The 27,976-nt window shown below is 44.5% G+C and overlaps 1 protein-coding gene, 1 long non-coding RNA gene and 1 pseudogene across 5 annotated transcripts in view; 2 read left to right on the plus strand and 1 right to left on the minus strand.

Annotated features, from left to right (window-relative positions):
* LOC128576350 (uncharacterized) lies at positions 1–27,975 on the plus strand. Its single transcript, XR_008377353.1, has 3 exons — positions 1–1,681; positions 26,144–26,486; positions 27,804–27,975. It is a non-coding gene; the product is annotated as an uncharacterized LOC128576350 (long non-coding RNA).
* KIF13B (kinesin family member 13B) overlaps positions 1–27,976 on the minus strand; it is a 166,105-nt gene that overhangs the window by 11,764 nt on the left and 126,365 nt on the right. For 3 of the 4 annotated variants that reach the window (XM_053578418.1, XM_053578416.1, XM_053578415.1), the window contains exons 36-38: positions 24,810–24,830; positions 19,228–19,339; positions 13,638–13,771 (exon numbers count right to left, since the gene is read on the minus strand). In XM_053578418.1, the coding sequence (XP_053434393.1) occupies positions 13,638–13,771; positions 19,228–19,339; positions 24,810–24,830 (267 nt within the window). The remainder of the gene's footprint in view (positions 1–13,637; positions 13,772–19,227; positions 19,340–24,809; positions 24,831–27,976) is intronic. The other variant, XM_053578417.1, reaches the window with a different exon arrangement.
* On the plus strand, positions 6,388–7,288 carry LOC128576346 (mitochondrial pyruvate carrier 1-like; annotated as a pseudogene).

Raw genomic sequence — 27,976 nt, forward strand, 5'->3', positions numbered from 1 at the left:
GTCCCCCTTCCACTGCCCCCAGCCCTCCCCACCGCCAGCCCCTTAGACAGAGCTGGCAGGAGGCACCCGTCCTCCACTCTGCTGTCTTTATTTTTTTCTCCATAGTATCTGAAGACTCCTGCAAATGGCAAGGTGTTCAGAGTATACCAGTATTTCTTAGTAAAGGCAAGAAAATGAGTTTCTCCAGCTCAAACTCCAGAATACTTGCATTCTTCAGTTAGATCTTGCTTAAAATAGATGAAGTTGGGGAATAATTGTTTCCACTAAGGTGACACCTCTTTAAGGCATCCCAATGGAACAGTCCCACCAAGAATGGAACCTTTACTGACGTGACATGATAAACCATTTACACTTTCCTTTATGACTCAGTGTGATGAGAACTCAAAAAACGCTTAATAAATACTTAGCTGAAATAAATTTAAGGATCAGACTTACCCTAATTCTGCCTCTCAATGTATAAAACGAGTACGACAAGGATTTTGGCAGGTCTTCCCACAGGCGGGGCTACGCACCAAGCGCTGTGGGCAACACGCACATCAAGACGGCTGCAGCGGCTGGACAGACAAGCTGACCAAGGGAGGGACGTGGACGAAATAATGGAAAGGAAGGAACAGGATGGCAGAGAGGTTCCAGAAGGGGACAGAGTCATAAAAAGGATGGGCCTAAGGCATCACCCCTGTGTGAAAGATTTTATTTTGAGACAGGCCTGTACAGCACGACAAAGCCAGGTGGCAGAAGAGCTCCCTTCTACCCTGCTCACTCTTCCAGGCCGCAGGGAGAGAACCATCCAGAAGGCCTGGCACTGGGCAGAGGGAAGAGGCCTTGTGAATTTATGGCTGAGTTTCAGGGGCAATAAGGAGCTGTCATGAGAGCTGGGCTTTCAAGATTAATCCTGGGACAGGGAGATACTAAACCGAGGGGGATGGATGGCAAAGAGTCTGGACCTCGATGGTCAGAGGAAGAGGAAACAGAAAGGAAAACTCGGAGGCAGGAAGGAGACTATTTAACATGTGGAAACAAGTGGCGATGGGAGGCTGGGGCAACAGTCAAAGACGATGCCGACCCCTGGGAAGCTCGGTGACGGGGACAGGAGCAGGACAGGCGCTGGTACCAGCAGAAAAGAGAGCAGCACATGAGCGCAGAGGCTGAGCAACCGCCCCTGGGGAGTGCAGCCTCCTCACCCAGGGCACCAAAAGGGTCCACGGAGTGTCCCGAGCCCTAACTGCGCCAGGCACCCTGCTTAGGGAAGAGCTGCGACTCCCTGGTGAGCGCTGTTTGCATTTTAATGCTCTTACATTTCCCCCCGTACAGACAGTCATCTCTTACTTCAGGAGCTCAAAACATTTCAGATCATCCGTTCCTTAATCCTTACAAGACATCTGGTAACTATTAATAAAAATGACTGCAGAATATTTTGCAGCTATAAATATTAAGGAGAAGTCCCAGGAGGGAAGTGAATATAATTATCTACCTTTCACACTACAGAAACCAAGGCTCAGACAGCCTCTACTTAGAGCTTAAACGTGTTCACGCTGCTGCGTGAGTTAGTGGCAGAAATAGAGGACAAAGTCCTCAAGTGCCAGCTGACCCTCGGTCACACTGCCTGCCCAGCGCTGCTGAAACTGACTTAATGAGCAGCGTACAGGCCAATGGGACACTTAAGAAATAGTTCAAGGAAAAGGTAGGAACTTCTCTGATCATATCCTGACATTTTTTAACTAGTTGCTTTTGTGCGGAAGAGAGGGGAGATGGCTCCAGAATTTCTTAACTTGGCCGGAGTGAGGTGGCTCACACCTGTAATCCCAGCACTCTGGGAGGCTGAGGCGGGCAGACTGCCTGAGCTCAGGAGTTTGAGACCAGCGTGAGCCAGAGGGAGATCCCCACCTCTAAAAATAGCCAGGTGTTGTGGTGGGCACCTATAGTCCCAGCTCCTTGGGAGGCTGAGGCAAGTGAATCACTTGAGCCCAAGAGTTTGAGGTTGCTGTGAGCTGTGATGCCACAGCACTCTACCCAGGGTAAAAAAGTGAAACTCTGTCTCAAAAAAAAAAAAAAAACCAGTAATAACAATAGTTTCTTAACTTGGCATAAAAGCTGTTTTGGAGACCCCTCTACCTGAAGAACAAAACTTTAACTCCCTGCCCTGAGGTCCACAGTGCTCTGGACAGTGTCAGCCATGACGACACCAGCATCTCTGTCCATCGGGTGGTGCTATTTCTTATTTTCAATGAGTCACCTGGCACCATAACCATAGTTTGAGTAAACCCATTCCCTCTGGGCTTACACATCTGCATGGTGTAAGCGATACAGCCCAAGGAGACCAGCTGATGGCTGCCCAGTGGTCCTTGTCGGGGCCACCCTGACCCTGCTTGACACACGCCCTGTCAAGCAGAGCCTCACAGTCATAAAGTGCTCAACGTGGGAAGGTGACTTGGGACTCCTGGCGAGGGTCCTGCGCTCACTTGAACAGAGCCTTCCAGCTTCGTTCTCCTCCACTCACCCTCCCCAGCTGCATCCAGCAGGAGCTTCCCCAACTTCAGATGTCACATGAGCTTTGCCTTAAAGCCATCGCTGATGAGTCCCCACCACGTGGGCGAGGCAAGGAAACCTGGACATCCTGTGCTGTGTCCTCCTATTCATCCCATGTGGCTTCAAAGACTTCACTGAGTCGTTCATTCTGCAGCCATGAGCATTTGGTTATTCTCAATCACACAGCTGAAATCTCTCAAATTTCACAGAACAGTTTGCTAAGTATCGGGCTCACTCACAAGGCTCTTCAGCCTGAGACGAGGTGTCCCCGCCTCCAGCTGAGCCTCAGTTTCTGTGGCATCTTCTGACTCGGCAGCCACTGCCCAGGGGTGGCCACTCAGAACGTCAGTTGTGGCTAATGTGACTGAGGAAGCCAAATTTTTGTTTTAATTTTAATTAAAAAAATTTAAACTTAACAACTGAAGTGCTTTTAAGGATGTTTGGAACAGCCTAGGCACGTAGGTCTCTTTTTCAACTGTAAATTTTATGAATTCTAAATGTAGATCAAGTATTTCCGACGGAAATTTAGTTTCTGAATTGCGGTGTGCTAGAAATGTAAACTATGCACCTGATTCTAAGGACTTTGTATACAAAAAAGGATGGGAATATCTCACTAGTTTTTTTACACTGATTACAGGTTGATACGTGACTACACTGGGTTAAATTATATTATCAAAATTAGTGTTACCAGTTTTCTTTTTACTTCCTTTAACGTGGCTACTAAAAAATTTTCAATTACATACATGGACTGAACTACATTTCTGCTGGGCAGTGCCACAGACGTTTAACTCGGCCTTGTTGTCAAAATGACGCATATAAAATTGCTGGCACAGTGCCAGGTACACGGGAAGCACTTTGGAGGCACAGCTGTAAAGTATTGTAGTTACGGTAATCACCGAATTGTCTGTATTTATTAGGAGTACTTTTTAAACAGTCAATAATCACATCTGATCTAGAAATTTAAAGTTTCTTATTAATCTGCACTGATGCTATACTAATTCTATTTTCTTTCAAACAAAAGAGCTTGAGAATTCCTTAATTTATTTATTCACAAATAGGTATCAGGGACCTGCTATACTCTAAGAATTCTGTCAGGAGCCGGGGAAACTGGGCAAAAGCACCAACGGCCTTTATGCTCGGCAGAATAGAAGCACAGGGTCTAACACTAGTAGTCCTATTTAATTTTACTTAAACAAAACAACCAATAGGCCCATTTCTCCTATCAAGTAAATTATTTTATCAGTGGATAAAAGTGAGTAACACCATCTGGACTTTTTATTTTGTTATATTAGGTATGTGTTGCTTTAACTTATTCAAAGTATTATACAAATAAAATTTTAATATTAATGTACCTGGAGTTGCCAGAAAAGATATAGCTTCTGATTTTTAGAATCCAGCTAGTTTACTTTTAAAATGTCTACATAACTGTTAATACTTAAATATTTACGTAAAAATTTTTATATATAATATATATTAAATGGATATAGTAGTTTCATCACCATCCACAATGACCATTATTAGCTTTTCAGATATCTGGGAAGAATGAAAGCTGTCTTGATAGAATTTTGTTAAATCTAAGAGCCTTAAAACTAAGGTCTCACACTACGTGTGGTGACTCACACTTGTAACCTCCACACTCTGGGAGGCTGAGGCAGGAGGATCGCTTGAGGCCAGGAGTTTAAGACTACCGTGAGCTATGATTGTGCCGCTACACTCCAGTGTGGGTGACAGCGAGACCCTGTCTCTTAAAAAATAAATAAATAGGGTCTCAATGTAGCTGTCACCTGCTTGGTGACAGCTAGGAAATGGCTTTTCATTTTTTTTTTTTTTTTTAAGGCAGAGAAGGGCCTGGTCAGTGATGCCCCAGCCTCGGCCTCCCAATGCTTTTATACTGTTATAAGTAGGAATAAAATCAGAAGAATACTCATAGCATGGGAAAATTAAATAAAGTTTTATTGGAAGACACCAGACTCATTTGTATAGTATTGTCTAGTTTTTACAGAGACCAGACGGCCTGCAAATCCTAAAATATTTACTATCTGGCCCTTTACAAAAGTTTGCAAATGCCTGGCCCTGCGAATCATGCTGAAGTCCATAATGCCCACTCCTGAGGAAGGCCACTGAGCGAGCCTGCAGCAGGGTGAGCCCTCGGCCGACCTCTGTGCAGCCTCAGATACTCTCTCATGTGCTGAAATGAACCGTAGTTACAATTCGTTATTTTTACATCAGCTACTAAATCTGATTCTGAACCTAACTTTGTCAACTTAATATCTAAGTATGTCGATATATTACCTATTAATTTCTAGAGCAAAGCTAGATAGCAAAATGTTATGATTTTCAAAAACTAAAAGTCTTCTATCAAAGTTACACGTGCCTAAGGAATTCATCACCAGAGAAAATGAACAGAAATTATTTGCTTTGAATTAAAAAAAAAAAAGTCTGCTCCACAAGGCCTGCACCAACTTCCCTCTGTTAAACTCCAGAGCGAGCACAGCCACACCCCAGCCATGCACACCCATTACGGTAGGTATTAAATTACAGGAAAAACGCTCCTATGTGATTCCTGAAATAACCTGAATGATTGAGGAAAACTGAAGGCTAGAAAACTAGATACACATCTGTTTTCTTCTTTCAGTTAGTTAGGATGATGAACCCCTATTCAAGGCAAAAATAATAAGCATTTATATAGTTTGATTCGCCAAGAAAGCCTGCGTATGACTAGCCTAAAACGGCATTCCTGTGTCCAAGAGGAAACTGGCATTTGTTCTTCTCCCCATTTTGCATATGGAAGAACCACAGGGATGAAGAAGGATAGTTATACAAGCATCTTTTCAGAGCCCTGCCCTCTGCTCCAGGCTTTACCACCCATCACACTTGAGGCTCCGGACGGAGAGGCGAAGACACCTCTGCCGTTGATAAGGCAGCAGACACTGAAGAAAAGACGGGCGGAGAGATGACTGTGCTTTTGATGGTGGATATTAAATCTGACCATTAACTCTTTAATTCCCCAGATGAATCAAAGATGCCATTTAGAGTCCCCAACTTTGAAATACATAAATAGCTTCAACTGAACACCAACTTCTAGATACATGAGAAAAGCTATGATGCCAAATTAATTCAAGCTAACTAATTAGAGAGCAGGAAGTTCTTTCAATTATTTTACGTGCTGTCTGAGAAACACACTTGAATCTGAGTACAGATTTCATTAATTGCAGTTCATTATTTTCCAGATTAGTTACTAAACTTGCATCAGAAGGTCAAAGACAGCAATTTTTGTCAGCTGCCACCTCTTTTCGTGCAGTATCTTTGCATTTCTGGAACTCAGACAGAAATTGATTACAAACAAAAACAAATCTACATAAATACAAGAAATGAAGAGTCTTTATGATTGTGTTCACACCACAAGATTTTGCAAATTCTAAGAATCTTTGTTTTCAAACCTTTAAAGTGTTAACTTCCGTCTTAGAAGAAAAGATCCAAGAATCTTTTCAAATCCAATTGATGTACAATACTGAAATGTAACAACAGGAAACTACCAGCGCCTTCACCTAAGCAGCTGCTGACTCCAAGGAACAAGTCGAGAAGCACCAGGTTCTCATCAGAGCCTCATTGTGGGGACAGGTCTGCGTCTCTGCCTGAGAGAGGGAACAGAACATTCCTGAAAATGTCAAGGACCCTCTGATTAGGAGTGTTTTTTTGATGATAATCATTCCTTCATCACATAACTTGTGCCTTCTTCCACCTGATCTTACAATGAAAATGCGAGAAAGGGGCGCTGCCAGCGGCCACCCGTCAGCTGGTTGTCATTGGGCTCCGAGGAGCAGAGGCAGCGGCGGCGGGGAGCGGGGGGAGCGGGGGGAGCGGGGGGAGCTGGTGTCCGGCACAGTCATGGCTGGCGCGCTGGTGCGGAAAGCAGCAGACTATGTCCGGAGCAAGGATTTCCGGGACTACCTCATGAGCACTTCTGGGGCCCAGTAGCTAACTGGGGTCTGCCTGTTGCTGCCATCAATGACATGAACAAATCTCCAGAGATTTTCAGTGGGCGGATGACATTTGCCCTCTGTTGCTATTCTTTGATATTTATGAGATTTGCCTACAAGGTGCAGCCTCGAAACTGGCTTCTGTTTGCATGCCATGCAACAAACGAAGTAGCCCAGGTCATCCAGGGAGGACGGCTTATCAAATATGAGATGACTAAAAAGGCATCCGCCTAACAAGGGAAATGAAGAACCCGCTTTTAAAGGGACAGCATCACCAGCCACTGCTGCTGAGTCACAGGTTCCATCATCACAGTCTTGCTAGGGAAAATAATGCTGAACGCTATTTTTACGACTAACCATACTATTTTTATAGAGATAGCCGAGAGTCTGTAAACAAACTCTCTGCTGCCTTACTGAATATGTTACTTCTCTTCATAAAGAGTAGCTCAAAATATGCAATTAATTTAGTAACTTCTGATGATGGTTTTATCTGCAGTAATATGTAAATTATCTATTAAAATGTACTCAGTGAAAAACTGAAGAGAACAAAATTTGTAACTACTAGCAATTAAGTTCTCAGAACTCTTGACTTTTTCTTTAATGACAGGAAGACAACCAAGAGCTGGCCACAACCTAAATTCTTATCCCCGGTGTTTAAAAATGTTATCTGTGTATTTCCATGCAGTGTGTATATTAAGATGCTGTAACTGAATGGCAATAAATGATTTAAATATTTGTTAAAAAAAAAAAAAAAGAAAAGAAAATACGAGAAAGGACTCGTAGAAACAGGATCTATTCTACTCCAGCTCCTTGCCTGGATTACTTTAGATTCTTCTCAACTTCCTGTTTTGAAAAAGCAGAAGCAACACAAATGAACTTTGTTTAGAGACCGCCTTGCTATTTAGAAACCATCTTACACACTGCTGGATGTCACCGTTCACTCTCTTCACCACTTTCATTGCTTCTGTCCTGTAACTTTCGTGGCACTGTCCTTAGCCAGCCCTGCACCTCCTCTGTCACTGGCGTCCCTTGAACACTGCACAGTCAGCCCTCTAAGTCACTGTCTGGTGGTCAAGCTACAAATAACTCCTTTAACCTGCCCTCATAAATCATTTCTGATGTTACTTTCTTAATTCCAATTGTTCGGCGTATTTCTTGTAGTAAATCCAAAACCAAGTGCGATAATCTAATTTGTGTCTAATATTAACGATATCAGGCGCGCCCGCTGGTCGGGTGTGGGGTGGGGCTGGGGCTCGGGGAGCTCAGGGCCAGCCCTTCATCACTGTAACAGATTCAGAGGAGGCAACAAAACTAAACCAGGACAGACACAATCAAAGGACGGGGTTTTGCTTTGGGATTTTATGCTATTTCACATTATAAACCTTAAGAAACATGACTATTGACTGTCTCAGTCTTTATACAATATTAATATCAATATTTACCCCTTCCTGTACTGTACAATTGGTCTAGATTCCTTTTAGGCAAACGCTCTGACACGTAGTTTTCTGGATTCGATCTTTGATGTTATTCTAAACAACATAGGCACTATCTAAATGTCTGTAGTGCCTATTTAATAATCATTTAATGATCATAGGCCATCAAAATTGACGCACGAACAAGCACTAGCAAATAAAAATAAAGGACAGTATCAAAATGGAGCGAACGTTTAAAGATATTTGTGTATTTCTCTAAGCTGCTTAAGTCGCACAATGGATGCTCACACAGAGCCCAGGCCACTCAGCAAGCCGCGTGGTCCAGCCGTGGTCACCAGCACCTGCTATGTTTTAGGCTCCCTAGATTGGTGGCACAGAGGAAGGCCTGGTGTCCCTTTATTTCCATGACATATACAGTAAGGTCTCCCATAATCTCTTTGCTATAAAGAGGGAGAAATAAGGATTGGAGGTGGTAATTATTGGCTACGTAGGCCTAACATGTGTCGTTCTGTTACCCTGTGGCCTGAGGAACGACCTCTCCTAGCAGGTGACAGGGCTCTTCCCTAAGCCCATGATGTTCGGTATTTTGTAGCTCAAATGCAGACAGACTGTAACTGTAAAAAGCATGCAGATGGTATCTAAATGTAATTTTTTAAATAATTACTTGAAAAGATCGTGATATGCCAGTAATGTTTTTTGTGTTTTTTTTTTTTTTTGGTTTTTGGCCGGGGCTGGGTTTGAACCTGCCACCTCTGGCATATGGGACCAGCGCCCTACTCCTTAAGCCACAGGCGCCACCCTATGCCAGTAATGTTAAACAAATTTAGGATGGAAAGTTTCAGAAAAGAATTGGAAGTTTCTCATTCACTTATTTTCAGATAATTAGACAACATAATAATAAGAGAAAAGACCTGCCTGGGCAAGAGTCTAAACAAACAAAAGATCTGGGGACGTGAACTAACCAGCAGCACAATGAACGGACACCTCCTTCCAAAAAAGGGGATAGGCAGGCCCAGCCCTGCGTCACCTCCGCAGATGGAAGACAACAGCCCACTGTTTTCAAGCTCAGGGGTAACTCTCACTTCTAAGCTTTCCACTTCAGGCAGGAGGACACATTTCTGAGAAGAGCTGCTCAGACCAGGGACGCCTAAGAGAAAAAGATCCCCCTCCTCACTGCACCCCCGGGTAAGAGCAGGGGAAACTGCGGCAAAGATTGGTGGGGAAATGATAACCTCTTCCCTAGAGGACCCATGTCAGGGGTAGTGCGGGGCAGGTTTTTTTAGAAAGTTAGAGCCTCGGCTAAGGACCTGTAGCTCAGTGGTTTGGGCGTCCACCAAGTACACAGGGCAGGCTCGAACCCCTCCTGGGCCTGCTAAACAACAATGACAACTACATTAAAAAATAGTTACTTGGGAGGCTGAGGCAAGAGAATTGCTTGAGCCCAAGAGTTGGAGTTTGCTGTGAGCTGTGATGCTACGGCACTCTACCGAGGGTGACATAGTGAGACTCTGTCTCAAAAAAATAAAAATTTAATTAAAAAAATAAAATTAAAAAAGTAGCCAGGTGTTGTTGATAGGCACCTGTAGTCCCCGCTACTGGGGAGGCTGAGGCAAGAGAATGGCTTGAGCCCAAGAGTTTGAGGTTGCTGTGAGCTATGACACCATGGCGCTCTACTGAGGGTGACAAAGTAAGACTGTTTCAAAAAAACAAATAAATTAAAAAAATAAAATTAAAAAAAAAAGTAGCCAGGTGTTGCGGCGGGCACCTGTAGTCCCAGCTACTGGCTGAGGCAAAAGAATCACTTGAGCCCAAGAGTCTGAGGTTGTTGTGAGCTGTGATGCCACGGCACTCTACCCCAGGGCACTTGTCATGGAGCTTTAGCAAATATAGTAAAAACGAGATAAACAAGAGCATCTTTGAGCAACTACAACTAAAACAAAAAGCTAAAGCTGTTTTCTCCTTTAGGAATGCTCTTTAGCAGAACTTCCATCTACCTACAAAGGAAAGTTCATGAACACGTCTTGATACGACAAATCCCCCAGTCTGATGTGTGGCTCTTGCACCTGAACTGCCGCTGAATGACACTGGTCATACTATCCGACATTATAACATCTGTATCTGTCACCTGCCAATCGACCAATGTATTTTGCATCTACTATGTTCCAGGCACTGTTCTGTGTACAATGAGGATCGCATTCTAGAGCGAAGGTAATCACTAAACATATAAACCTAATAGGAACTTCCAAAAAAAAAAGACTGATACCAGCCTGGGCAACATAGTGAGACCCCGTCTCTACAAAAAACATTAAAAGTTAGCCAGGCATATGTAGAAGCAAGCACTCAGGAGGCTGAGGCAGGAGAATGACAGGGCAGCTCACGGTTACAGAGACCTCAATTGGGCCACTGCCCTTCAGCCTGGGCCACAGAGCAAAATTCAATCTCTTAAAAAAAAAAAAAAAAGACTAAATATGATGACACTGTGTATGTGTGTAGGGTAGAGGCTATTTTAGTTTGGCTGGTCAAAAATCTCTGAACACAAACACACTTCCCCTGAGTGACTCCTCGACCACTGTAGCAGCGGCCCACGCTGCTGACAGCCAGGTAACGGCTTTGGGAAAAATGTTCCAAGAAGGGCAGCACCTAGCTCTGTGTTCATGGGGTAAAAGAGTCAGCTCATACAGCTTAGTGTGATAAACAAAGACAAGCATGAAGGAAATAAAGATTAAAGTCAGGGGACAAGGCCCTGTAGGACTCTGTAAACCACAGTAAGAAACGTGGATTTTTGTCAAGTTTTCAAGTCGTGGATGATGTGAGGTTGCGAAAGATCCTCTGGTTACTTTGCATGAACAGTTAAAGCCATGGAACTGAGTGAGATTTACCCAGGAAATAGGTTTTTAAAAATGTAAAAGGGCGGGCGGGCGGCGCCTGTGGCTCAGTTGGTAAGGCGCCGACCCCATGTACCGAGGGTGGCGGGTTCAAACCCGGCCCCGGCCGAACTGCAACCAATAGCCGGGCGTTGTGGCGGGCGCCTGTAGTCCCAGCTACTCAGGAGGCTGAGGCAAGAGAATCACTTAAGCCCAGGAGTTGGAGGTTGCTGTGAGCTGTGTGATGCCACGGCACTCTACCCAGGGCCATAAAGTGAGACTCTGTCTCTACAAAAAAAAAAAAAAGAAATGTAAAAGGGCTGAAGATGCATGTCAGGGGACTGATGGCGTCAACAGTTCCAGAACAAGCTGCTGAAAAGGGCGGGCGGCGGCGGCGGCGGCACGGCCCCAAAGCCTGGAGATGGAGGGTCCAGCACTGAGCTGACAGGAGATCAGCAGAGGAGGACAGGGACAGTGTGCACAGCACATGGATCCTGGGTGCCCCTAAGAAAACGGAAACACCTCCCTAACCAACCGACAGGAACATGCTGGCTCCACTGCTGAGCTTCCACATTCAGACCAGCTTGAGATTTACATTTTCATTTAGTTATGAAATATGAAAAATTTATATTAGGCCAGTTTCCCCAACACCTTTGTTCATATGTGCTCAAAAAATAGCTTCAAAAACCTATGTACGCCAAGGTAACCTCTCCTAACCCAGCATTACAAATGTTATCACCATTCTCTCCAATCACTGCATTTGTTTCTAGCACACGGTGGTTCCTCTCGGATCCAGAGAACCAATCCCTTATGGCTAAAACACTGCAAGTGTAAGTAAGTGTATACGTATAGCAGGTTATGCAAGTTGCAACATCAACAACTGAAAACAGCTTTAAAAGAAATGGTAATTACAGTAGGTGAACTCAATGACTGGTTTTTTTTTTGTTTGTTTGTTTTTTTTGCAGTTTTTGGCCGGGGCTGGGTTTGAACCCGCCACCTCCGGCATATGGGGCCGGCACCTTACTCCTTTGAGCCACAGGCACCGCCCATCAGTGACTTTTAATATGGTTCTGAGTTCCTTCAACTTACATGGCTCAGTGAATAGCAGTAAAAAACTGTGGTTATCAAACTTCACTTCGAATAATGATCAGAAACTTTATATTTTAAACAGCTACCTTGGTAAATCGGACAGGCAGGTCATCAGTCACACTTTGCGAAACAGTGATGTAGCAGTTTAGAGGAGAACCCTTACGCCAGACCAACCACTGGGAAAAATCAGTTGTGCCTGCCCCTCCTGCCCCAGGTCCTCCAGTCACAGATCCATTTCAGTAACTGTCAAACGCCCCTTCTGCGCCTAGTTAACTATAGTTTAAACATTTGCAAAACTTCAATGTTTAATTTTTTACCCACAATTGTGCATATAAATGTCTGGATATTCTTATACAATGCTAGCTTTAAAAAATTACACATCTGGGCTCAGCGCCCATTGCTCAGTGAGTACGGCACTGGCCACACACACAAAGGTTGTCAGGTTCAGCCCAGGCGTGCTAAAACAACAATGACAACTGCAACCAAATACAGCCAGCTATGTGGTGGGCGCCTGTAGTCCCAGCTACTCAGGAGGCTGAGGCAAGAGAATCACTTAAGCCCAGGAGTTTGAGGTTGCTGTGAGCTGTGATGGCATAGCACTCTACCAAGGGCGAGATAGTGAGACTGTCTCAAAAAAAAAAAAAAAAAAAAATTACGTATCAGCACACTCATCTCAAAAAACTAGTTCCATGTCCCTTGAGTAGGCATTCATAAACCTAGAAAGTTCTTTTAAATAGTTAAGTCAACTGCATTTCTGCAACTCGAACATTTAAAAGAACGTGCAGAAGCTGATGGCAAAAGATCTATTTCAACGATGGAATTTGCACTGTACATGCTTTTGAATGAGTATAAATAAATGCTCATTTATCATTTTCTGCTGAGTTAACACCTATCTGAGGTTAGAAATCACATTTCCTATAGGGTTCCCATTCTCCACTGCAGAAGAGATCCCTCCTGATTGTTTGGAAATCCTTTTAACATTTCTGTAACACTTACCCTAGGGCTGGAGAGAAAGTTTTTTTTTGTAGAGACAGAGTCTCACTGTACCACCCTCGGTAGAGTGCCGTGGCATCACACGGCTCACAGCAACCTCTAACTCTTGGGCTTACGCGATTCTCCTGCCTCAGCCTCCCGAGCAGCTGGGACTACAGGCACCCGCCACAACGCCCGGCTATTTTTCTGTTGCAGTTTGGCTGGGGCTGGGTCCGAACCCGCCACCCTCAGCATATGGGGCCGGCACCCTACTCACTGAGCCACAGGCGCCGCCCTGGAGAGAAAGTTTTAAGAAAAAAGGAAATAAAACAAGTGATCACTTCCAAGTGACAGAGCAGGTTATCCACAGTAGAAGAAACAGAGGTTGAGAGGGAAGGACAGTCCTGCTGTAAAATTGTTTGAAAAAAGAAATGAAATCAAGAATTAAAAATAGAATTACGTTTTCTACTTGGCAATACACAAAGTGACCACTAAGTGCACTTCATAAATTTTACTATTGTTGCTCTAAGTGAAGTTACCATAAATCACATTCGTAGTGTCCTTGGCTTTTTTAAAAGCAAAAATGAGGGAGAGTGCCAGAAAACTGAAACAGCTCTGTCACCTCAAAGAGCGGGAGAGAAATGACGGCAGCATTTCCTGGGTTAAAAACCCAGTTCTGATCCTTCCCCCAACTCCACGCTACCCCGAGCTCGGGCACAACACAGCTGCCAGCGATCTGTTACAACAGAGAAAGGGTCACGGACGCTCTTTACCTGCTGTGTCAGGGGAGAGGGCCGCTTGCCCCTTTTGTCATCCCGGACGGGAAACAGAGACTTCAGGAGCTTTGGCATCTGTGGCACAAAGGACTTCACTGGATTCAAGTAGGAGGTGGCTGAGCTACTGTGTCCTGTCAACAACATTGAAAGGAAAAAACGAAAACAAAAATTACAAAGACATTTCCTTTCCTATTTGCCAAATATCATTTGTATGCAATTCTAATAATATAAATAAAAAAGTATCCTTAAAAAAATAATATTAGAGAAACAGTATTATTCTAGTTACCGCAAATACAATGTTTCCTTTTCCTTTTAAATAGCAGTAATCGGGGCCCTTCTAAAATGTTCTAACATGCACCCTTCTCATCAGTATGGAAAGTGTAAGCCGCCCTGTCCTTGTCACTAACTGAACAAGTACTAACTCTGCCCCAGACCACAACAGGATTTGATTTTTAAGTCACACAGCAGTGACACACAAATATAGCTATCTGTCTAGACTTCAAGCTCTATGTTTTATTCAATTCTAATTTTTCATAAGTATTTATGAAAGCTGAAGAAAGATGATGAAATTGACCTTTTGGGGAAAGGGTGGAGTTTGAGTTGTTTGCTATGAGGGACAGACACTCTCAGCTACTCACGTGCTTACCTGTCGTTAATTATCAAAGGCTGGAGTCAAAGGTACAGATAATACCTATGATGCCGATTTCTTTCCTGCCAACTAATTTACAGTAAACTCTAATTCGAGTTATATGTGACAAAAAGCTGGCTCCACGTAACATGTAAAAAGCACAAGCAAGTTGCCTGGAGGAACATGCCTGTCCTGCCACAAGGGACGCACACAAACCCCCAGACAGCTGCTCCACGCGACCCCAGGGACTCACACCCACAGGCTGTGTGATGGGTAAATAGGACGATTTGGCTGTAAGCTTTCTAACTTTTACATAAAGCACGAAAATGTTAACGCTAAGTAGTAGCCTGTGAAAGGGTTAGGGCACCTGTATATACTGTCACCACGGGAGCGACCACCAGAAACAAAACCACAGCAGAGAGATGGCGGTAGTGCAAAGAGGTACATTCCAACTGAGTGAAGAGAATTCAAATGATTCACAAGGCGAAAACAAGGGAAGAGAGAAACAAAAGAGGGGAGACACACAGAAAGCAAATAAATGAAGTTGAAGTTGAACAGAGTGCCAGAAAAATGTGATCGTCTGAATAGTGAGAAAAAAGTACGGACGACCTGGAGTTCTGCACCAGTGAGGCTTGCCATTCTCAAGTAAGGACCATCCCGATCATTGAAGGCTGCATGTCACTGCGTCTCCACCTCCCCACCGAACACTGACGCACCCTCAAGTTAGCCTGAATCTGACCGAGGATCTAGATCTGACTACCACAAGGCACGGAGCACCATGTTTAAACAAACTCACAGGCCGCAACCAGCAAAAGGAAGAATGTACTGATCTGGACAAGAACCTGGCTCCCTGGACCAGCCCACCGCCTAAGAACCAGCGAATTACAGGGCATGGCGTTGAAATATTTCTCAGCAATAAAAAAATAAATGACTGATGTAAGCCACAGTGTGGAAGATTTAAACACATTCAGGGAGCAAACGAGCCAGACACGGGAAGAGCACATACCACAGAGCTCCATTTATCTGAAACTGCAGAAATGACCCAGAGCAACAGAATCAGAACGCTGGCTGACAGTGGACAGGGAGGAGCAACCAGAGTCAAGTGCATGTTCTATATCCTGAGTGGGGAACAGGTTACATAAATGTACATAAATACATTGGCAAGCGTATTAAGGATGACCCACAGTCAACAAAACAGGAGTCAATAAAAACAGACCATGATAAGGTCCCGATGCTGGAGGCTGCAAAGACTTTGAGACAGCTTTTCTAAACAAGTCCCAGGATGCAAAGAAGAATATGGTCTTGACATGTACACAGACAGGGAATATCAGCAGAGAACATAAACCATTAAAAAAAAAAAAAAAATAGGCTCGGAGCCTGTGGCTCAAGCAGCTAAGGCGCCAGCCACATACACCTGAGCTGGAGGGTTTGAATCCAGCCTGGGCCTGCCAAACAATAATGACAGCTGCAACCAAAATAATAGCCGGGCATTGTGACGCCTGTAGTCCCAGCTACTTGGGAGGCAGAGGCAGGAGAATCGCTTGAGCCCAGGAGTTGGTGTTTGCTGTGAGCTGTGATGCCACAGCACTCTACCCAGGGTGACAGCTTGAGGCTCTGTGTCCAAAAAAAAAAAAAAAGTAGCAAATGGGAATTCTAGAACTAGGAAAGAACAATAACTGGAAGGAAAGTCTGCAGATAAGCTTAACAGAGAAAAGAACCTGCTCTCCCATGTTACTGACACCCTCTGCGCAACAGCCAAGATCTGGAATCAACCTAAGTGTTCGTCAACAGGTGAATAAAGAAGCTGTGACAGGCCAGGTACAGTGAGCGGCTCATGCCTGGAATCCCAGCACTCTGCGAAGCTGAGGCAGGTAAATCACCTGAGCTCACGAGTTCAAGACCAGCCTGAGCAAAAGCAAGACCCTGTCTCCTCTAAAAAGAAAAATAGAAACACTGAGGCAAGAGAATTGCTTGAGCCTGAGTTGGAGGTTGCTAGGAGTAGGAGCTGTGATGCCACGGCACTCCATCCCGGGTGACAGCATGAGACTCTGTCTCAAAAAAAAAAAAGAAAGAAAGAAACTGTGATAAATATACACATAGAATATTATACAGCCACAAAACAGAGTAAAATCCTGCCAGTTCCAACACCACACGTGGAACTGGAGGACACTGAAATAAGCCAACCAAAGAAAAACAAAACTCTGGGGCGGCACCTGTGGCTCAGTCGGTAAGGTGCCAGCCCCATATACTGAGGGTGGCGGGTTCAAACCCGGCCCCGGCAGAACTACAACAAAAAAATAGCCGGGCGTTGTGGCGGGCGCCTGTAGTCCCAGCTACTTGGGAGGCTGAGGCAAGAGAATCGCTTAAGCCCAGGAGTTGGAGGTTGCTGTGAGCTATGCGATGCCACGGCACTCTACCTAGGGCCATAAAGTGAAACTCTGTCTCTACAAAAAAAAAAAAGAAAAGAAAAACAAATCTCGCATGTTCTCACTCATGTGTGGGAGCTAAATATTAAGAACTATCCATCTCGTGGAGACAGAGCGTGGAACAATGGGTACCAGAGGCTGGGAAGGGTAGTGGGGAGGGGATGATACAGTGGGATGGTTAACGGGTGCAAAAATATAGTCAGGTAGAATGAGCGATAGGTGATGGCACGGCAAAGTGAGTACAGTGAACAATGAGGGAGATTATACTTTCAAAGAATGGAAGGGTCATGTTCTTAACACAAAAAATGTTACACACCTGAGGTGACTGACTGATTCATACTGTGTGCCTGTATCACAACATCACATGGCCCTACAAAGATACACAACTACTAAATATTATGCCCTCATAATAAATAAAATAATTTTAAAAAGAAAACCAGTATCAACACAGCAGACATGTCAATGAGACGAGCAGACGTGAGGGGCTAACGAAGCGTGTCCGTTAAAAGGCAGAAACCGTCAGGCCGGACTCGACTATATGCTCTCAACAAAACCATCGCTTTTTCTAAAGACAAATGTGGGCTAAAATTTAAAACACTAAGAAAAAGATGCACCATGCAAACAGTAAAAGGAAGATGGCGGCGCCCGTACTGTTGCTCAGTCAGCAGGGCGCCGGCCACATACACCGAGGGTGGTGGGTTCGAACCCAGCCTGGGCCAGCTAAACAACGACACACTCTGGTTGCTCTTCAGATCGTATAAATCTTTCGCCTTTAAAACAGTGATGACAACTGCAACAACAAAAATAGCCGGGCATTGTGGTGGGCACCTGTAGTTCCAGCTACTAGGAGGCTGAGGCAAGAGAATCGCTTAAGCCCAAGAGCTTGAGGTTGCTGTGAGATGTGATGCCAGGCACTCTATCAAGGGCAATAGCTTAAGACTCTGTCTCCAAAAACAATAATAATAGAAAGTTGAGGTGGTTATACTAATGACAGGCAAGATAAATTTCAAGATCAGAATATTTCCAGAGACAAAAAGGGACTTTCATGATAAAAAGTTCACTCCATCAGGAAGACATAATAATCCTAAATGTGCAGGTACCTAATGAGCAGTTTCTAAATGAATGAGCAAAAACTGGGGTCAAGGGAAACGCAGGTGATTTTCACAATCACATTTGGGCATCGAATGTGCTCTCTGTCAGGAATTAATAGGCTCCCCAAATCAGCAAGGGTACAGAAGATTTGAACAAGGCCACCAACCCCATTGACCTAATTTGATTTATAGAGAATATTATTATGTCCCCAAAACACAACAGCACACACAGAATGTTCACCAAAATAGAATACAATCTGGGATAAAAATTAATTTCAAAACTTTTCAGAAGCTTGATTTATCAACACTTCTGTTCTCTGATCATAATGAAATTAAATGAGAAATGAATAATCTTACCTAGAAAATGCCTCCAAATATACAAAAATGAATTAATATGCTATTCTATAACACAAATGTCAAAGAAGAAATCACAGGGAAATTCTGAAACATTCTTCATAGAATGATAAGCATAACCAAAATATGGGAAATAAAGACGTTTTAAAAATCAACATAACAGAAAATTAAAAGAAGTAACAAAGCCAAAAGTTGGTTCTGTGAGAAGATTAATATTGATAAACGTATCCCTAAAATATTCAAGAACGGAAAAAAAATTAAAATGATCACTATCAAAATAAAAAGCAGCATCGATGAAGATCCTATAAATACTAAGCAAATAAGAGGAAAATACTGTGACATTTATGAAAATAAATTTAAGGCTGGGCACAGTGGCTTACGCCTGTAATCCCAGCACTCTGGGAGGCTGAGGGAGGCGGATGGCTGAGCCCAGGAGTCTGATGTTGCTGTGAGCTGTGATACCACAGCACTCTACCGAGGGTGACAAAGTGAGACCCTGTCTCAAAAAGGAAAAGAAATTTAATAATCTAGATGATATAGAAAATTTCTTAAAAAACATAACTTCTAAAAACTGACTCAAAAAAAGAAACATCTAAATTACACTGTATTAAAGAAACTCAAGTTGTAATTTAAAATGTTCCCACGAAGAAGATTCCAGGCCCAGAGTGTACCACTGCGAATTCTGTTAAACATTTAACGAGGAAGAAATACCAATCTTACATAAACTCCTCAGAAAAAAGACGAGGACAAACATCTCCCGAGTCACTTTGTGAAGCCAACGCAATCGTGGTAACAAAACTTAACATTAAGAATTAGAGAAAATAAGAAATGTCAGACAGACGCTCATTACGGAGCACACGCCCCCAATCCTCAGCAACACGAGTAACTTGAAGGACGGTGCTCCACGAGAAGTGGCATCTACCAGAGGAATCCGAGACAAACTCAACACAGTGAGACAAGGCAGGGGAAAGAAAATTCAGACGGACACTAACTAGTAGCAGAGGGCTACCTGGCAGGAAATCCTCGTTTAAACCCCGAGAGACGCTCGCACTTCCTGACAGGGGTTGACTGATGGAGAGAGAACTTACCTGGATCCGGAGAATGGTTATTCTGGGGACAAACAGCGAGGGTTGGGGAGACTGGAGCCACCCCTCTGGACACTGCCGTCTGGGATACATCCTGCTGACTTTCCCACCGGCCCTGGGAAGGACACAGTTGGTCATTTCATTTTGAATTGATCAATTAACAAAAAAAATATTTAAAGATAGATGTGCTGCATATTCCAGAACAATCAGTTACACATGACTGAAGCCTTATTCCCTTATGGAACGTGGTAAGTCTGATTGTATCAGCACGTTTCTTCTTATACTTGTTACACCTTGCTTGCTGTGTTCATTTCCCTAATAATAACAACACCCCAAATTCGGATCTCCCCGCTCTTTACAACTCCCGGCGAGCTCTGTCCTAACATTCTCTCTACTACATGTATGTAAATCATGCTGCCTCCCCACAAAGCATGGATGTACAAGGGTGTCCCCTTTCCTTAACCCCCCCTCAAGTTCTGCACGTGAGGCCCCTCCTGCTCTCCTGCCTCAAGGCCCCTTCTGGACTCGGCTTCTCCACTGGAGCCAGGAACAGGGGTGTCATCAGAGGTGCCTCGCCCAGGAGTATGAATTGCCATCCACTCACACACAGTACATGACAGTTAGAAATTCCTGCACCGTGTACCACTAAGGCTCTCATTTTTAATAGCTATTAAACATAAAGCCTAGTTAAATCCACACCAAATTATCACAAGTTCTCAATTATGGAAGTCTCTGGATTCACAAACTTTAATGTATTTTTTTTTTTTTGAGACAGAGCTTCAAGCTGTCGCCCTGGGTAGAGTGCTGTGGCATCACAGCTCACAGCAACCTCCAACTCCTAGGCTTTAGCGATTCTCTTGCCTCAGCCTCCAAAGTAGCTGAGACTACAGGCACCTGCCACAACACCCAGCTATTTTTTTGGTTGTAGTTGTCACTGTTGTTTGGCAGGCTCAGGCTGGATTTGAACCTGCCAGCTCTGGTGTATGTGGCTGGAACCTTAGCCACTTGAGCTACAGGTGCCAAGACACTTTATTGTATTTTTAATCAATGTTTTTTGTAAATTTCCAGTAAAGAGATTTCATCAATTGGCAGGTTAAAATCCATTCCTGAAACTCATGGCGAGCCATAAAAATGGTGATAGCATGAAAGCACTTTTAGTGTCAGCCCTTTCTAATAAAGAAAGAAACCCCACCCAAATGTTACCTTTACAAAATTCAGTAAGAGATGAGCTACAGGTCATTCAAATGCTTTCAGTTCCCTTCGATCCTCCGAAAATCCCTAACTTCTTTTTCCCTAGAGTCTAATGATAACATGTAACATGAACTTAAGTGAGCATTTTATAGATTAACTAGTGATTAACTCAAGTTTTCTTTACTAACTGCCTGAAAATGAGGAGGGGCACAGCCTATCTTGGAGAAGGATGGAGGTGGGAAGGCTTCCTGGGCTTCAGCTCTGTATCAGAAACCTATCTGCTTTTAAAAGTAAGTACTGATCATAAAAATCAATAAGCCCGAAGTGACCTGGATCCTGTTCGCCGCAGAGAACGCTTTTCCCTAGGAACTCTCTGAGCCCTTGATAACGGTTTTTAAAATGCTATGACGTTGGGCCCTCACCAGGAAGCCAGGAGAACAAGTTGGTGTGAGCACACTACACAGAAAGCCGAACTCTGAGCTACTGCACTGGGAGCCCGGGGTCAGCAGGAATCTCGCTGAGGTATATATTCAGGGTTTTGTTAATGTTTCTGCATTTATATTTAATTATCTGTCTGGGGCTCTGTGCACTCTGAGATATCACAATCAGCTGTCTGACACCAAGGTCCATAATCTTACAGTTTCCCAGAGGAAGAAAAGCCCTACACTTTGTTTAGTGTCAAGTTCACACAAGGTTGTTCCAAAAACAACTTGCTTCGTTTGAAAATAAATGTATTTTCATATTTTAGATCTTCTGCCTTGTGTGGCAGCTGCCACAGTTGCAGTCCATCCCTAAGGAAAACTAAGTAGCTGGCTGGGAGTCAGCACCTGGAGTGTCCGACACAGGATGGGCCAGTGACAAATCAGACAGGTGTCAGGGCACACTCAGGGCTCTGCGGCTTCAGGATAATTTCTCCCAGCGGGCATCCCACACACGACGTTACTACCAAACCAAACAGAAGCAGGAACTCTGTCTCACACACTCCAATATTCCAAGTGAGAACCTCTGAAAGGCCACACATAACGCAGATCCCGCCGTGGCCCTTCTGCTGGCCCTGTGGGATTATGCAAAATGGAGACACGGCTCAGGTCTGCCCCCTTCCTTAACCGTCACCTTAACCTTGGGAACCCCACGTGGTCTCTGCTCCTGGGTCAGATTGATGAACTAAGGATAATTAGTTCATCAATTTAATCATGGTAGAGCTCAGATAAACTGTTAAGTTTGTTTATAGAAACTGTTAAGTTTGTTTATAGAAATTGCCCAGAGACAGGAATCTCAAATCGCTCTGGGATAGAGTGGACTCATCTGGCAGATAAACCCCATCCCTCCTCCAGCGGACACCCACGGGCCCCTGGGGAAGCTCCTCTGAAACCACCTTCTGTTCTCCCTTCCGCTCTGCTCATATCTGCCCGTGCCAGACGTGAGATGCGGTTCAGGGTGTCCCTGCAGAGACTGTCCCTCAGGGACAAGGCAATGATCATCTTTCTAATAAATTTTAAATGGTTGGCTGTTCTAGAGTTATCCTCTCTTTCCTGAAATGTTGGGGGAAACAAATAAACAAAACAAAACAAAAAGAGCAATACTTCAGAGGAAGATAAACTCAGGATTGTGAATAAAAAAACTTCATGAGACACTGGAACTTGGGCGTGCTCAATGGCGCCAACCTAAGAGCAGAAGAATATGATACCTGTTTTACTTCTGCCACAGCAATCTACACCCCACCACCTGGAATAAAGATAAATCTACCGTCTAATATTCTGGGCGTCTATCAAATTTCAGAATCAGCCATGACGAGGCCGGGAGAGGAGACGCTGGCTTTGTCCTGAATCCCCACATTAGCTTCCTCATTATTAAAGTATTTGTCCTAATGCAGGAATTTCAAAGAAAGGGAATCCTGTCCTATCCAGCAGTTCTCTGTAGCCAGCACCAGGTTAGAGGCGGAGGGGAAAGGCCGGCGCACAGGAGGCTCTGGCGTGAGGACCAAGCCCGCCAGCATCTACAGTTTTCCTGTTCCCACTTCTCGCCACCTACAAATTCTTTGGGTTGTCCTTAAAGGAATCTGGTTTTGATCAGAAAAGTGACAAAAGCAAATGAAGACAAGTGCCAGTGACACTGTAGGTCCAAAGGCAGGTTTTAACACAACTACGGGAGGAGCATCTCGTGTCTAACACCTTCACCACTGCACAGACCAACCCCAGGGCTCGGGATTTGTTAACTGAACAGCCAAACAGCTCAGTTTTGTTAACTAGGTATTTATTTGTTCAAGCTAACGACTGACTTTATCAAAAACCTCAATTGGAAGATGACAAACATTAAAAATATAATTTCCTCTACAATAACTCTAGAAATAATATTTTTGTTAACATTGTCACTTGCACTGCAAAAGGCCTCAAGGCACAGCCAACCGGCAGGAGCCTGAACAGGCTGAACTTGGTCTTTCATCATAAGAAGCCCACAAAGTTTTCATGGACCTGCAGCAAGAATCCTTACAGTGACGACAAAACCTCTACCAACAGTATGTGTGAAACTTAGTAAATGTGGAATGTAAATGTCTGAGCACAATAACTAAGAAAATGCCAGGACGGCTATGTTAACCAGGGTGATGAAAATGTGTCAAACGGAACTAGTGTATGGTGCCCCATGATCGCATTAATGTACACAGCTGTGATTTAATAATAAAAATAATAATAAATAAACATCTACCAACAGTGAACAGCAACATCACTTCAATTAGGGATCACGTTTTATATTTTGATTGAGAGACTTCTCCCAAGAATGATTTATTTTAGGCCTTACAATGAACTTAAAGTTTGGAATAGTTAATAAAATTCTATTTTTTTTTTTTAAGGATAATTAGTTCATCAATTTAATCATGGTAGAGCTCAGATAAACAACTCCAATTTTACTAGGTGGGGAGCAGCAACGGATAAGGATGGGAAACAGGGCTGGCCTAATTCCAAGTGCCATTAGGCCAAACTGTTAAGTTTGTTTATAGAAATGTTAGAAATGTACCACTTCTTCTCACCTCCCAATCGTCCTAAACCTGTCAAACTCTTCCACTCCTGCCTCCCTCTCAAGGTTATTCTTGTACCCAACTGAAGACTTTTTGCTCTGATTATTATATATACCTGAAAATTAACAGGGTAGGAAAGACTTGAACTTCCTGGGCCTCCGCTTGCTTCTAAACATTGTTCCAAAGGTGACCTGAGTGCTCCCACATGGCGTGGTGTGGTGTGGCGTGGCATGACGTGGCGTGGTGTGGCGTGATATGGAGTGGTGTGGCGTGATACAGCGTGGCGTGGGGTGGGAGACAAGGCACGCCAGATCCTGAAGTCTGTGATTCTGAGGTGCAACATCACAGGGACAGACACACGGACCAGCAAAAACAGCCCGTGCAAGGCGGCAAGGTCATGTAATTAATGTAATTATAATTGTCTATAATTTCAAAATACATTTTCTAGCATTTTCAGCATCATCAAATCCAGGTTAAAACTGTATTTCTGACTTGACTCTCCTGCACATTAAATATTTTCTTTTTTTTTTTTTGTAGAGATAGAGTCTCACTTTATGGCCCTCGGTAGAGTGCCGTGGCCTCACACAGCTCACAGCAACCTCCAACTCCTGGGCCCAAGCGATTCTCTTGCCTCAGCCTCCAGAGTAGCTGGGACTACAGGAGCCCGCCACAACGCCCGGCTATTTTTTGGTTGCAGTTTGGCTGGGGCCGGGTCTGAACCCGTCACCCTCGGCATATGGGGCCGGCGCCCTACCGACTGAGCCACAGGCGCCGCCCACATTAAATATTTTCATGCAAAGAAACCAGGATGGTTCTAACTAAGTAAAATTCTGGTATCGAGAGAACACCCTGGGCACAACCTAAGGAGGGAGAACGGCACGTCTCTTGGTTACAGGGCACAACTGTAAGGGGACTCTACCTAAAAAAGGCGAACATTGGAACTTAGTTGTTTTATGCCCTCACGTCAGCCTGACATTAAATAGAAAGAAATTTAAAAAGAATGCCCAAAGTACTTTTGCCATTTTTTGCAGTACCCATGCTTATAAGTCCTCATTTTTATAATTTATTAAATATGAATTAACTCCAACTCCTCACATTCTAGACCCTTCCATATTCAATCAGATGCCTTTATTCCTGGCCCTTTATGACAGATACTTTACAATCTTAGACCAGGTAACGAGGAACATTTGCAAGAAATCATATATTCTAACTACTGCAGTTATTTTTACAAAAGAGCAGGCGTTAGTAAGGACTTTCATTCATCTTCTAAAAACTACATTTAAAATGCATTCATACGCTGGTAAAAGCAAGCGTGATAAGCTTCAGATAGCGGGATAGCACTCGTATCCCACTCATTAGGAAAACCTAATGAATCAATTACCTCTGCCTGGAGCTCTGAGAACTGAGCATTGCAGGAAGCACCCAAAAGAAAAAACAAAAATGAGTTGTTGAGATTTCCAAAACGACGATTTCTCCAGTAAGCACTGCGTTAGGATTCTGTACAACACAAAGCACCTGGATACCTGCTCGGACTGCTGGATAAAAGGAACAAAACCTTCTAACAACTTAAGACGTTAGAGAAGAAGACTTCACTTACTTTATTATTTTATTATTTTAATTTTATTTATTTTGAGACAGAGTCGCACTCTGCTGCCCTGGACAGAGTGCCATGGTATCACAGCTCATAGCAATTTCAAGCTCCCGGGCTCCAGCTATCCTCTGGCCTCAGAATCCTGAGTAGCTGGGACTGCAGGCGCCCGCCACCACACACAGCTAATTTTTCTATTTTTAGTAGAGACAGGTTCTCACTTTTGCTCAGGCTGGTCTCGAACTCCTGAGCTCAAGAGATACTCCCCCTCAGCCTCCCAGAGTACTGGGATTACAGGTGTGAGCCACCGTACCAAGAATAACAATTTAAAATTGTAAATGGGAAATCTTGTTTGTACAGTCCAATAACTGGTGAGCAGTGAGAAGTCTCATCCTACCTCTACCCCCAGCAGGTCACTGTCCCACATCCGCCCACCCCGCTCCCAGGCAGGTAACTAGTGGGATTCATTGCCAGGGTATCTTTACAGTTCCTTACCCACAGGTAAGCAAAGCTTGCTGCCTCTCCCGCTGTAGCACGGACAGCAGTGCACTGCTCTGCACTGAAGCTCCAGGCCATCTTCCCCTTGTCTCTCATTACTAGAGGGAGTGATTCCCACTCATGTTTGCAGCTGCACAGTATCCCATTTGTGTGTGTGTGTGTGTGTGTGCACGCGCATACGTGTATGTTTATAATGGCATTTATAAACACTGTTTATAATGACAACAGACTGGAAACAAACTAAACGCCACACTGTCCATTTAGTTCGTTTCTAGTCTTTTCCATTATAAACAAAGTGGCAGCCAACGTCCTCGAGCACACATCATGTCACACCTACGCCAGCGCTGCTGTGTTACGGGCTGAACAGGATTGTGATCATTTGTATGCCAATCAGTTTAAACACCACCCGTTGGGAGAACTACTATTACAGGTGGTGTATGACATTTTGGTTTTTGATTTCAAGGCAATGACAAAAAGTATTTAAAGATATTTTCAATTACTTCATTTACAAGGCTGCAGGGAATGCCTCTGTTCCTTGCTACTATGGAGACTGGGGGCAGGGTGGGGGGTCCTTCCCAGCTAGTGAGAACATATAACTTAAAAAATACTTTCCCGAAATATCTTTCAAGATGCTCTGCTTTGGATAAGACTGCAGCCCCACTTGGCTAGTGTTCCTCCAACACCAGAAGCTCCTCATCCTTCAGACAGGCCAGTCCACAGAACTGCTGCAGACAGAACATTCCTGCTTCACCGGCCAGCGGTGGAACAGCAGCCATTCCCTCACCTGCCGTGTGGACACTGGTGTAACCTACTGACCTGGACACAGGGAGATGCCCACAGTGACTAGAGTCTGGCCAAAGGTTCTCTGGTGACCTTTCAGGGCTTGTGGTGCCAAGAACTCAAAAGAAGGTGGAATCATCGCCCACAGCTGAACCGGGAGTGGCAAGGCTGAACCTTCTGCTTTTTCTGACAGTATGTCACCGTTTCTCAGAGGATGGAAAATGCCACGATTGGGGAGGGTAAGAGAGGCCCAAATCTGAAGAGGACTGCACAGTGCTGCCACCCTTAACCAGGTTATATGCCCTTTTATTTTTTTTTGTAGAGACAGAGTCTCACCTTACCGCCTTCAGTAGAGTGCCATGATGTACACAGGACTCACAGCAACCTCTAGCTCTTGGGCTTCCGCAATTCTCCTGCCTCAGCCTCCCAAGCAGCTGGGATTACAGGCGCCCGCCACAACGCCCAGCTATTTTTTGGTTGCAGTTCAGCCGGGGCTGGGTTTGAACCCACCAACCCCGGTATATGGGGCCGGCGCCTTACTCACTGAGCCACAGGCACCACCCATGCCCTTTTTTTTTTTTGAGTCTCAAGCTGTTGCCCTGGGTAAAGTGCCGTGGCATCACAGCTCACAGCAACCTCAAACTCTTGGGCTCAAGACATTCTCTTGCCTCAGTCTCCCAAGTAGCTGGGACCACAGGTGCCCACCACAACACCCAGCTATATTTAGAGACAAGGTCTCACTCTGGCTCAGCCTGGTCTCGAACCTGTGAGCTCAGGCAATCCTCAGCCTCCCGGAGTGCTAGATTACAGGCGCAAGCCATGGCATCTGGCCTAGGTTATTTTATTCACATTTTAAAAATCACTCTATGGGCAGTGCCTATGGCTCAGTCGGTAAGGCGCCGGCCCCATATACTGAGGGTGGCAGGTTCAAACCCGGCCCCGGCCAAATTGCAACCAAAAAATAGCCGGGCATTGTGGCGGGTGCCTGTAGTCTCAGCTGCTTGGGAGGCTGAGGCAAGAGAATCACTTAAGCCCAGGAGTTGGAGGTTGCTATGAGCTGTGTGAGGCCATAGCACTCTACAGAGGGCCATAAAGTGAGACTCTGTCTCTACAAAAAAAAAATCACTCTATGATCAATTTCCAAAAGCTCTGCTTTCTCCAAATAATCAACAAGCCTGTTCTTGGTCAAATACAAGCAAACACTGACCCTGAGCTTGCTTACAACAGCGTGTCCACACAGGTCATCAGTACCCTCACGAGTGGACAGCAGTTTATGTGTCTGTGAACACGTGTATCATTTCAGGCAAACTGCGAGTAATCAGGATCTTACAAATACGCTACTGATTTGCCAACTTCATTCTCACATTCTCAAGTTTTTATAAAGAAAATGTCAAACACGCAAAAACAGTACAGATTAGTTAACAACAGTACAATAAACCCCACTCGGTGTTAATAATTATTATGACAGAGCCTATCTTCTTTGATCCATTCCTACTCCTCCCACCCCAGACTATTTGCAAACATCCCCCTCACGTCACACCATCTCACGTGACAGCATCCACCACGGCCGTCCCTGGGGCTGCGATACCAGCACAGAGAGGGCTGCACACAGCTGACGGCACCGGCATCCACCCGGCCCCTCAAACCACAGGCACAGACTGCGACGTGTGATATCCAGGTCA

This window comes from Nycticebus coucang, chromosome 24 (genome assembly GCF_027406575.1).
Source record: "Nycticebus coucang isolate mNycCou1 chromosome 24, mNycCou1.pri, whole genome shotgun sequence".
Classification (NCBI taxonomy): Eukaryota; Metazoa; Chordata; class Mammalia; order Primates; family Lorisidae; genus Nycticebus; species Nycticebus coucang.